Here is an 11,050-nt window from a genome sequence, read left to right on the forward strand (position 1 = left end):
GTTTATAGGCCAATGTTTGTTTCTTAATTTATTTACAAATACAAATACAAAAAAAAAGGGTAAATAAAACTGTAAATTCTAAGAAAACTATTACAACTAAAACTACATCTTTTAAATTAGAACTTTTCTTGAATTTCAGTATGAACTCATGTTAATTATTGAACTAAAAACTAATATAAAAAATTAATTCTTTAGAATATCATAAGTATATAAAAAAAATAAGGTTATGTTTCATCTAATTAATTACAGTATCTTTGACAACACCTTGTTTATTATTATTGTTATTAATTTAAAAGGTTATTAACAATAGAACTTACATTCAAGGTGGTCTAATTTGTTAAATACTATTAAAAATATAATTGAAAAACATTACAGTCAAATATGTTACAAAGTAAAACTAAAATGGCGCTTTTCTTGTTTTGCGCTTTCGCCGTGGTGAATTTTATCATCGCCAGCCCGGTAGCTGACAATAAAAAAGAAAACAATGCTGTTAGTTTTTCATTTACAATATGAAAATAAAAACTGTTTTATAAATTGTTCAGACAAGTTACAAAAGTTAGTTTTATAAACCAAAACTAAATTTAAAGTTTCAGCTAAATAAAAGACGTAAGATTTTTAAGTAAAACTCGGAAATTGTTTGCCCTACGATTTGTTATAAAAAGTTTTACGAGCTTAAAAACAAAACAAAAATTTATTATAAAAGTTTTTTTTCAGAGCATCTCTTCGAATTATGACGTCACAAGAATTGAAGTGACAAACAGGGGTAATTCAGACAGTTCGGCAACGATTTCAGTGTTTTTGAACGAACAAACGGATCTGATACGTTTTGAGGCGGAAAAGGAAGACTCGGATCACTTGAAGCGCGCATCGAGAGCAGTGATGGATCCGATCAGTTATGCAGGTGAGTTGAAACTTCTTGAATAAACAGCTCTTTTGTGCTAAGTTGGTTTTAAACAGATTACATAAGTAGTATAGCTTTTATATACACAAAGTGTACTCTAAACAAATTTGCTCCTTTTAATATAAAATTTAAACAAACAGTGAAGTGAAACACTAATTTTTTTGAATTTTAATTATCATAATGTCAGTAAATTGAATTTGATCAAATTAATTTCGTAGTAGGGTCGTGCAACGTATTTTTATAAATTCTATCGTATTGTGCAAATTAAAGAAGTTAAGCTTTTAAATAACATATATTTTGAAATGTGCCTTTAACTTGATTAATATATTACAACAATGGTTATTAAATATTTTTTAAGTGAATCTTTGCTTTTGAAATTTTATTTGTGAAGTATATACTTAGTTAAAACGTTTCACGCAAAAGACTTGTTTTAGTAAATCTGATTTCTGATTAAATAAGTTTCCCACCACTATTTTATTGATACATAGAGTAAAAGGTGTTTTTTAGTTATAGGTATCAAAAAGAAGTAAGTAACATAAGACAGCTTTACTAGAGTTTCTCATAAGTAAATCTACCAAGCATCAATTTTATATTGTTAGAAAAATGTCATATTTCAAAATAATAAAAAACGTTTTCGTGATAAATTGCGTTAAATTAAACTTATCATAAGGTGCTAACATCATTAAGAAATAAAACTTTTATAATTTATTATTTTTTAGCGAAAAAATAGTTTTTGGAATTTGTTATGTTAGAGAAATCATATGTCAACTTATTTTTAAATATTTAAACAATAGCAAACTATATAATTTTGTTACTTTCTTAATAAATTTGATTTAAAAGGAATAATTCCGAATTTTCAAAAATTATATTTGTTAGAGAAAGCATTTAATAAAACCTGAAGTCAAAGCAACACACTATGAGTTAGTAATAAAATTTGTAAACTTCTTTCATTTACCAAATTACAATTTTAGTTCTGACGTCATTTACATTGTTACGTCACCATCAAAATGTTAAACAAAACTTTTAAGCATTTTTACAGTAGCTTTCAATTATAACTTATTTACATTTTAAAAACTTGTAATAAGTAATAGCTTTAAAGTCTATAAAATTTAGACTAAAATAATATAGTTAAACTTTTTTAAAAAGTTATTTTTTTTAAACTTTAACACAAACTTTGGTGATTTTTTTATTGATTTTATATTCAAAGACTGTTTTAAAAGTATATTTAAGTTTATAAAGTGTTTAGTTTCTTTTTATTAATACATATAACTTAAATTTTAGCTTAAAAAATAACTTGCTTGTAACATACTGTTTAGCACTAAAGTTTATGATAAGTTTTGAAAATTAAATTTTATGTTTTGATTTATTCGCTTCCGCTATCCAGACATTTGTCTAATGATACAGTTTAAACGAAATCAAAAAACTTAAATAGTTTTTATTAACACACATTATGAATACATTTGTGATCAATATAATTACTTTTAAACTAATTTACTAATGTTTACATGAAATCATTATTTGAGAAACGCAATTTAAAAAACATTTTTTTACACCAACCTGCTAGTTAACACATGTTAAATGTTGGCTTGTTAAAAAAATACTTACTAAAAAAGTTTTTTAATCAATCAACAACAAAAAGAAGTATTTTTACGCGCAAACACAACTTGAATTTTTTTTAATAAACAAAAACTGTCTTCAACTCACACAGGCGACGATTACGACGTCGAGCACGAAGCCGCCATGACGTCACTGAGCATCGGAAGCGGCGACGCGGGAAGCTTCGAGTTCACGTACCAGTCTTTCGGAGGATCGGCGAAGAAGCGAACGAACAACTTCCTCGTCACCGTCGACGTGGAGAACTGCCACGGCGCCGAAGTTGTCTTTTCCTCGGCAAACTTCAACGTTTCAAGTTACCCGCCGAACTCGAGACACTTGTGAGTTTGCGAGCTTTCCTCCAGTGGTTGCATGTTCACAAAAACTCGCTAGTGCTTGTTTTGCAATAAAAACTTCATCTGACCTTGAATTTGTTATTTGCTTTATTTCAAGAAGTGCTAGAAGAATGCGTAAAATGTTTTTGTTTTTTTTTCAGCTATTTGTTCAGATGCGACCAAAATTACAACTTCAATCTGAACGTGACGAATTTTAATGTGGAGCAGGGAATGGACACGTTAACAGTTTACGCCATTTCCCCGCAACTGTCAAAAACCGTCGTTAGCGAAGTTAAAGCGGTAGGTCATGTACATACGCACACTAACCAACTGGTAGTTGAGTTCAGGTCCGACTGCGACACTTCACTCGACGGATTCAGAGGCGTTTTGACGACGGTTAAGTCAAAAGATAACCAAAATCTTTCAACCAGTTCAATGACAACTAGCCCAGTACCAACAACAAAAGTTTACGAAACAACTCAAAATTCTACTAGTTAGTGACATTTTGCATTAAAATTTTATTCAAACAAGTAAGCAAGTATTGTTAAACTTTTAATGGAAAACCTTATTTAGAACAAGTCTACTGGACAAAGTTCTTCGACAGAGATAACCCGAGCGGTGTAGGTGACTGGGAACTTCTCAGTGATTTGAAAAAAGAGTATCCTGGACAAATATGTGATAGTCCGATCGATGTAGAAGGTCAACTAACTGACGGAAGGTAACTTTGAAATTAATTTTTTACGACGTTTTCTTTTATACAATTTGATCGTTATACATTAACTAAGTTTTAATTTAAACATAAAATATTATATCCACTAATACTTAAATTAATAAAAATTGCAGCCCGATTTCAGCATCAGGAAACTATGTAGTAATGAACCCCACAACTGGTTTGTATTGCCAAAACGCTCAGCAGAAGGACCAACCTACAAAATACTGCAAAGACTTTAAAGTTCGCTTTTTGTGTATTGCGTGAACTAACTGACATTGACAAAATCGCTTTAATTTCGTCAGTTACAAATAAAATAGTTTAACTACATGTTGTTTTTATTTATAACGAAATTATTACTTTTAGTTAGATTAAAAACTATTTTTTTTAGAGTGTTTTGAAGTTATTAATTATATAGTTTAGTGATATTTGCAAATCAAATAAAAAGAATTAAATAAAATAAAATATATTACTTATATTTATTAAATAATTTAATAAATCCTTAAAAAAACCATTCATAATTATTAATTATTTTTTATGAAAACACATACCACACTTTCTAAGGGCTGTGAGTTAGCATAACTATTAGTTCATTCTATTAAAATATTCTCTAGCTGTTGGTATCTTTTTTAAGTTGCAACACCTCTTTAAAGTATTGATTTATATGCAACGACATAGTTGTTGTGTGACATATTTTTATTAGTTTTCATAGATTTCACATAAACACTTAATGAATTTGGTGATAACAATTGGGAGTTTTTTATAAATTAAAATCAACTAGTCAGGAAAGGTTACTTATTTACTTATAGCAAAAAACAAACCTGTAACAAATATTCGTTATTGATAAAAAACACATTTTTTTGCGAAATAACTGATCTGGTTCAATTTTTTTTAGCAAAACACTTCTTTAAAATTTCTCATTATGCTAGTTTAGTGACATCGTACACCAATAAATTTATTGTAAAGTTGCATGATTATAAGAAACACAAACAAATAAAACAGAAAAAACAAAAAAAAATGTTTAAAACTTAAGAACTTTAACTTACAACAAAAAACAAACTATGTTCTAATTCTAGTACATAGAGCAAACTCGATTTTAATGATTAAGTGACTAATAAAACGTTTTTAATCAAGCTGGAGATACTTAGTTAAAATAAATAATAAGTATATATAGTATAAAATATTTATTTAATTATATAAAAACTATAATTCAAACAGCTGTTTCACACATTGAAATGTAAAATTTCATGTGATCGTCAGTGAGTTACAGTTACAGTTAAATAATATAGTATAAAATATATATATAGTTATTTGTCTTAAGTAAAAAAAGATTGCTCAATTTACTGAAATGTAAAGAGCTTATTTAAATCGAGGTGTGCAAATAAAATAATTTATTTACATCCCGGTTTCGGTGAAAAAAAAGCGATCTCTTCAAGTAAAATTAAATATTAAAATGCTGTAAAATATTTAAAAAGCAGTTTACTATTTTATTTTACATGAAGAGGTCGCAATTTTTTGTCACCGAAATCGGGTTGTAAAAAAATATTTAATTTCCACACCTCTATTTAATATAAAAAAATTCATTTATTGATATAAGGCTAAAATTTCTTAAACCGGTTAATTTAGTCAAATAAATATTGAAAAGAGTTTGTTGGTTTACACATTTTAGTTAATTATTTTTCAAAGAAATGAAATAAAATCCGTTGTTAAAACTAATTATGCAATCTTCAAACATAGTAAACAGCATCAATAAATTTATATAAAATAAAAGCACATAAACTATAGAGATAAGATCAGAAATAGTTAATTAAAAGCTAAAAATGAAGATTTCAAGACTTATTTAAAGAAGTTTACGCTTCAACGAAAGCTATATCAACTTAACCTTGGCAACCAGCTAATTTCTGATACTCTGTTTTAACAATTCTAAAAGCTAATTTGTTCTACTTTGCAGTTTTTCGCCTAGAACATTGGTACAATGCAGGGACGTAGTTTGGTACGTTTCTGCAAATCTGCAGAAACGTATACTTATGTGCGAAATAATAATATCCTAGGAGATAATTTTGACATTTACTCTTTAGCATTTTAGTGTCGTAAAAATTAAACCAATTAACTACATTCAATAAAGGGGGTGTGGAGCAAAATAAATTGCCTTTTATACAGTTACCACTTGTATGTCAATATTCTATTTTTGATGTAGTAACATTAAATTCAGTAACATTAGAGGTAGTTTAAATTGCTGTGTTCCCGCAAGGACGTTATCACGCGTCATTTAAGATGTTTTAATTTTGTAGATTCGTAACTTTTTTGAGCTAGCTACGTCCCTGTTCTGTACAATTGCACTACTGCGTGTTATGTCCTAAGATAGTTTGAAAGTTCTTATGAACGTTGGTTTATAAGATAGGCCACTTAACTACATTAAACTTTTATTAGTCTACGTACAGGATAGAGTGCTAAGTTAGCAAGATTGTTATAAGTTACAGCTATTTCTTGTTGTTTATATAGTCTTGCATTCCTTACATGTTGCAATCCTTCAATAAATTATACAAAGAATGATATACTTGAGTACAATAAAAACTAGTATTTTCAATCTAAACCCGACATCAAAATTTAAACGCAATTATCAAATAACTAACTTAAAACAGCACTATAAATGAAAATCGAACAGAGAAAATCAACTTAGTTTTACTGCAAAGCTTTTGCGGCTGGTCACTTTTTCAAAACTCAACTCTGCAAAGTTGCCATCTTCCACCATTATACTGTAAATAGTATAACATTTAGAACCGCTAAGCTCGGGGTAACTTTGATTAAAATAGCCTCGCTTTGAAAACTAATTTAATTAAAAAATAGGCTTAAATTTACATGTATGGTATATGAACTGTGAGAACTCAACGTTTATAAAGTTTTATTATAATTACTTACATACAGATAGCTTCAGTTTTAATATCTAAAACACCTATGCACGTTTGCCATAGATCAAGCTGTAAAAAAATCCAGACTTTTTTTTAACATTTCTGACTTTTCTTTATCAAATTATTAATTTAAACTTATTTTTAAATACATAATCAAACACTTGAATCTATATAAAGCTTTCAGTATAAAATTTGTAACAAATAAATTCAGTTATTCTACAAAAGATTAAAAATAAGTAAACTTAAACATAGCATATATCTTTCTTATTTTTCAAATTTAAACAACTTTAAAAAAATTATAAAGAAGTTAAGTATACACATAAACTTATTACATAAAATACTGAACTTAGTGCTGGAGAAGACGTTTAAAGGTATCCGTGGTGTGCGACTCGATAAACGGAAGGTTTTTTCGTGCATCAGGTTCTAGGACCAAATAACTTGAGCTCCTTTTCTGTCGTTCAATAAAGTATACTAGTGCTTAATTATAAAGGACTTAATTATTTTTATTCTAAAATTCTGCAAGATAAACTTTTGTGTATATAACACAATTTTACTATGAATGTGTCCTTGACACAGATCATCAATACTAAAAAGCATCAAAAACTGCTTGTTCAGTAGGGTATCTGTTCAATATATTTTTAGAAAAACTTTACAATTAAAAGTTTTTTTTTTAATTTTTACCAGGTGAAGACATTGGAAAATAAGTAATTTTGTATTTTTCTAGAGAATATTGCAGTTTTAGTCTGAATTTAAAGGGTTTTTAATTATTTTTTTTACCATTTGAAGGCTTTGGAAAATAGGAATTTTGTTAATTCAAACAGACAAAGTCTGACCTTTTTTAAAGTTTAGTCAAGTTTTCTGAATTTTTTTCAAAAACTCCTTTTTTTCTGACTTTTGCCTTTTTTTTTTTAATTTTCCTGACTTCGTGGCAACCCTGCCTATGTATAAAACTACGAAACATCCAATCCAGATGGCTACATGATAATTCAAATTCCTAAAATACATTTAGGAGCCCAAGTCTCAAAAAGTAGTATATAGTTTTCAAAAAACTTTACCGATAGAGAATTCTCAAAATTTACTATATTTGAAAAATATTCAAATTTTAAAGTTGATCGTTTACTAATGTAAATCCTAGCGAAACAAGTGTTTCCTCAGAGTTTTTATTTTGTTCCAGTGATCCTTTGAAACATGTGTTGGTTTAATAAAGAAAGAGTGCTGTTTAAATTTGTTTTTATTACTTTTTTAAACTTATTTTCATCATATCTCGAAAAACATCTAAAGTTTTGATATTAATTAGAGTTATAAACGCATTTTTACTTTTATCAAATCTTTATTACTTTTTCAGTTGTAGATCAACTTTAGTTTTGTTTATAAACTTGAATTGTCTGACTTGAAAAGTCGTGCACCCAATCTTGATAGTAAAACAACATAGCACAGTTTAATAAACAATATTACTGTTTTAACAAACACGATTTATACTAGTAAGTTGCTTAGTAGTTACTTGAGAATGAAATATCAAGTAAAATAATTCGAAGTTTAATTCAGGACTCTTTATTTATTTTTACATAAAGACTCTGAATAAAGGTATGCTAATGTGTTAAATTTTGTTGTTTCTTGTGTTTGTTGGTTATATTTTTAAGTTTCATGTACATTAAAAAAGTAGTGTTGTTTTTACTTCTAAACGATTTTCAGCTTTTATTAGTGTGATATTGTAACAGAATATTCAAGTTGCATTTGATTACTGTTTGCATTTGACTGGAAGTTTTGAGCTTAAATCATTGTTCATTCAAGCGGTTAGGAGAAAGCTCGCAAGGTCAAGTTTTATACTGATGCAAGTTTAATACAGTTGACAAAAGGAGAAATAAAATGCAGACAAAAAATTGGTCATGTAATGTTGCAAAAAGTTAAGAACGCTGCTGTATAAACCAGCCACAGAAAGTAGTGGGAGATTCTAGCCACAGCCTGCTGCAGTAAAAATGTTATTCATGTTGAATAGACACTTATGTTGTTTTCTTATGTTATTTAAAATATTTGTTTAAATATATTACTTTATATTAGTTTTTATTTAAATCCTAATTAGTTGAATCTTATTTCGTTTTAAAACATTCTTAAAGAATGTTCCTGTTAGATTGATTCGTGTGTAAAGTTTTGACCACATTTAAGGTAGTTTATAAAGTATGATATTTTTTTATATTTTTATTAGTGTTCGCAATTGTTCTTTAATACAACATGTTTATTCATTTTCATGCCTAGTTTTATATAGAGTAGCCCTATGTATTATTGAGTATCATTATTTATTAAAGGTACCTACATCCATAGGTTACAATATTTTATATATCAATATTTAACTAAATATATTTCAGTAAAAAAGAATTAAATTTACTTACAAGCACATACAATGTAGATTTATAACTTCTACACATAATTACATTGTGCTTATACAGTACTATGTTTATACCATAAACCTTATTTAAAGAAAAATTACAACCTCTCATTTACAATTTGAGTTATTTATTCCAGTTTATTTTGTTGCTCTTATAGAAAAGGCAACCAGAAAATTGTTTAGCTTAAAACATTGTTTACAAACAGACAGTGTGTAGCTTGATGACTGGGAGGTCTTTTTAACACCAATCCAACTACCATATTGTTGAGCATTCACATTTTACACGGTTGACAAAAGTTTTTGGAAAATTTCAATAAGTTGATGTTTCTTTTCCAGTATAGACTAAATTAAAATGAAAATATTGCTTAAATAGTATAACAACATTGAAAAGATACTGTTAAGCTACTTCAAGTTTGTTTAAAAAAAATTATGATTATTCGTACCTAATCGAAATTTCATCATTTTACAAGTAAAATTATAAGTTTTTTAGTAATTTTATTCAAAAATCTGTTTTATTCAAAAATGTTCAAATTCCAGATTTTTTAGCTTACCTGTTTCTATATAAAAAAATTAATTAGTTCTTTTATAGTTATTAACAGCAATAGTTTTGTTCTAACAAATAAGGAGAATTAATTTAACTGATCAATAAATTTAAATGATGATAAATAAAGCTTTCTTACATGAGATATGTAAGTTAATAACACCTTAATAGGTTTATTTTACTTGTTGGTTTATTTGTGATAGGATATAATTCAAGAAACTTTACCTAGCTGTACTATACACGGAACCCGTGTTTATTTTGAAATGTATTCAGTAGAACAGAAAAAATTCTAAAAATAAGCGAACTGATTTCACTTTATTTCTTATAACTTTTTATATAATAAATATATTTTGGTAAAGAGCTTGCAAAAATTTACAAATTAAGTCTTAATTTTTAAACGTTTTTGTGTTAGAAATGAAATTTGAAACTCTATGTAAGCACCTGAATAGAATTAACTGTTTTTTTTTATTTGAAAGAATTTGAAAATGTTACGTTTTTGAACGACAAAAAAAGCTCAAAATGTTTGGTCTGAGGACCTGGTGCACGAGCCAGGCTTCAAGGATACAGTTAAAGGTATTGTATAGGAATAAATTATTTGCAGTTTATTGATTACTCTAATGTTTGACAATTTAAAAAATTAATACCATTGTTACACTTAATAAAAGGTCTAAATTTGACTGGATAACTGGCAATGCTAACTTATAAAAGACTTTTTTAAATATATCTAAAACTATTTATATAATCAAAAAGATGAAAAAATTATCATTCTGTAAAAACAAAAATAAATTCCAATTTAAATACCAACGGGGGTAAGTTGTCAAAACTAACTAAAAAAACTGAATCTACTAACCAGGGTTGCCACTCGTTTTTTCAAAATTTTTTCCAGGTTTTCCAAATTTTTTCCAGGTTTTTAAAAGTACACATTTTTGGGTCTATTTTTAGTTTTAAGCTAAATTATATATAAGAAACTGTTTTAAATAGTATAAAAACATTGAAAAGATACTGTAAAGTTAATTTATATTTGATTTTCAATAAAAAAATTTTGATGATGACAAAAAATCTTAAATATATGATAGATTTTTTGTTTCAAATTGAAGTTTTACTACTATAAATAGTAAATTATTAAAAATTCCAGGTTTTTTGATCAAAATTCTAGGTTTTTATCAAAATTTATCAAATTCCAGGTTTTTCCAGGTTATTTTTTGCCTAAGTTGTCGAATTCCAGGTTTCCAGGTAAAGTGGCAACCCTGACTAACAGTCTTTTTATCTAATACTATCATGGGATATAAGTGTTTAATACTAACACAATACACTCTATAAATATATAACTATAGATGTTATCACTAATTATGTGAACATGTAAGTATTTTATAAAGTGTATTGTGTAAAAGACCCCAAATCTAACAGGCTTTCATATATATATATAAGTTACAACTTTAAGTGAACTGAAATATATAAGAAAAGTAATATAGTTTTAGTTAGAGTGGCTTTTAATTAACTATATTATTGTTTAATAGCCTGATGTTGGTTTATCAAAAAAAAAATAAACTAATTTTTTTATTATTGTAATTCGATAAACATTAAGAAACTTTAACGACTCTGTACTACAAAAATCAGCAATTATTTTTCTCTGTTACAGTTTATTTATTTTTGCTGTGAATAAAAAATTAACAATCGTC

General features: G+C 27.1%; 1 protein-coding gene across 1 annotated transcript; it reads left to right on the top strand.

The window, feature by feature from the left end:
* Positions 1-379: 379 nt before the first annotated feature.
* LOC145838566 (uncharacterized) lies at positions 380-3,858 on the top strand. The gene is made up of 6 exons (XM_082946184.1): positions 380-489; positions 715-901; positions 2,610-2,835; positions 2,991-3,322; positions 3,403-3,547; positions 3,673-3,858. The coding sequence occupies exons 1-6, from the start codon at positions 382-384 to the stop codon at positions 3,803-3,805; spliced, it is 1,131 nt and encodes a 376-aa protein (XP_082802310.1). The 5' UTR covers positions 380-381; the 3' UTR covers positions 3,806-3,858.
* The last annotated feature ends 7,192 nt before the right edge of the window (positions 3,859-11,050 follow it).

The sequence above is a fragment of the Thalia democratica genome, chromosome 6 (assembly GCF_965202585.1).
Source record: "Thalia democratica chromosome 6, ktThaDemo2.hap1.1, whole genome shotgun sequence".
Lineage (NCBI taxonomy): Eukaryota > Metazoa > Chordata > Thaliacea > Salpida > Salpidae > Thalia > Thalia democratica.

What these genes read in the sequence shown, in the direction of transcription:
- LOC145838566 (XM_082946184.1), top strand. Translation starts at nt 382, where the DNA reads ATGTTACAAAGTAAAACTAAAATGGCGCTTTTCTTGTTTTGCGCTTTC. An exon ending in GGATCCGATCAGTTATGCAG is followed by an intron (nt 902 to 2,609) that starts GTGAGTTGAAAC and finishes CAACTCACACAG; the next exon opens with GCGACGATTACGACGTCGAG. An exon ending in AACAACTCAAAATTCTACTA is followed by an intron (nt 3,323 to 3,402) that starts GTTAGTGACATT and finishes AACCTTATTTAG; the next exon opens with AACAAGTCTACTGGACAAAG.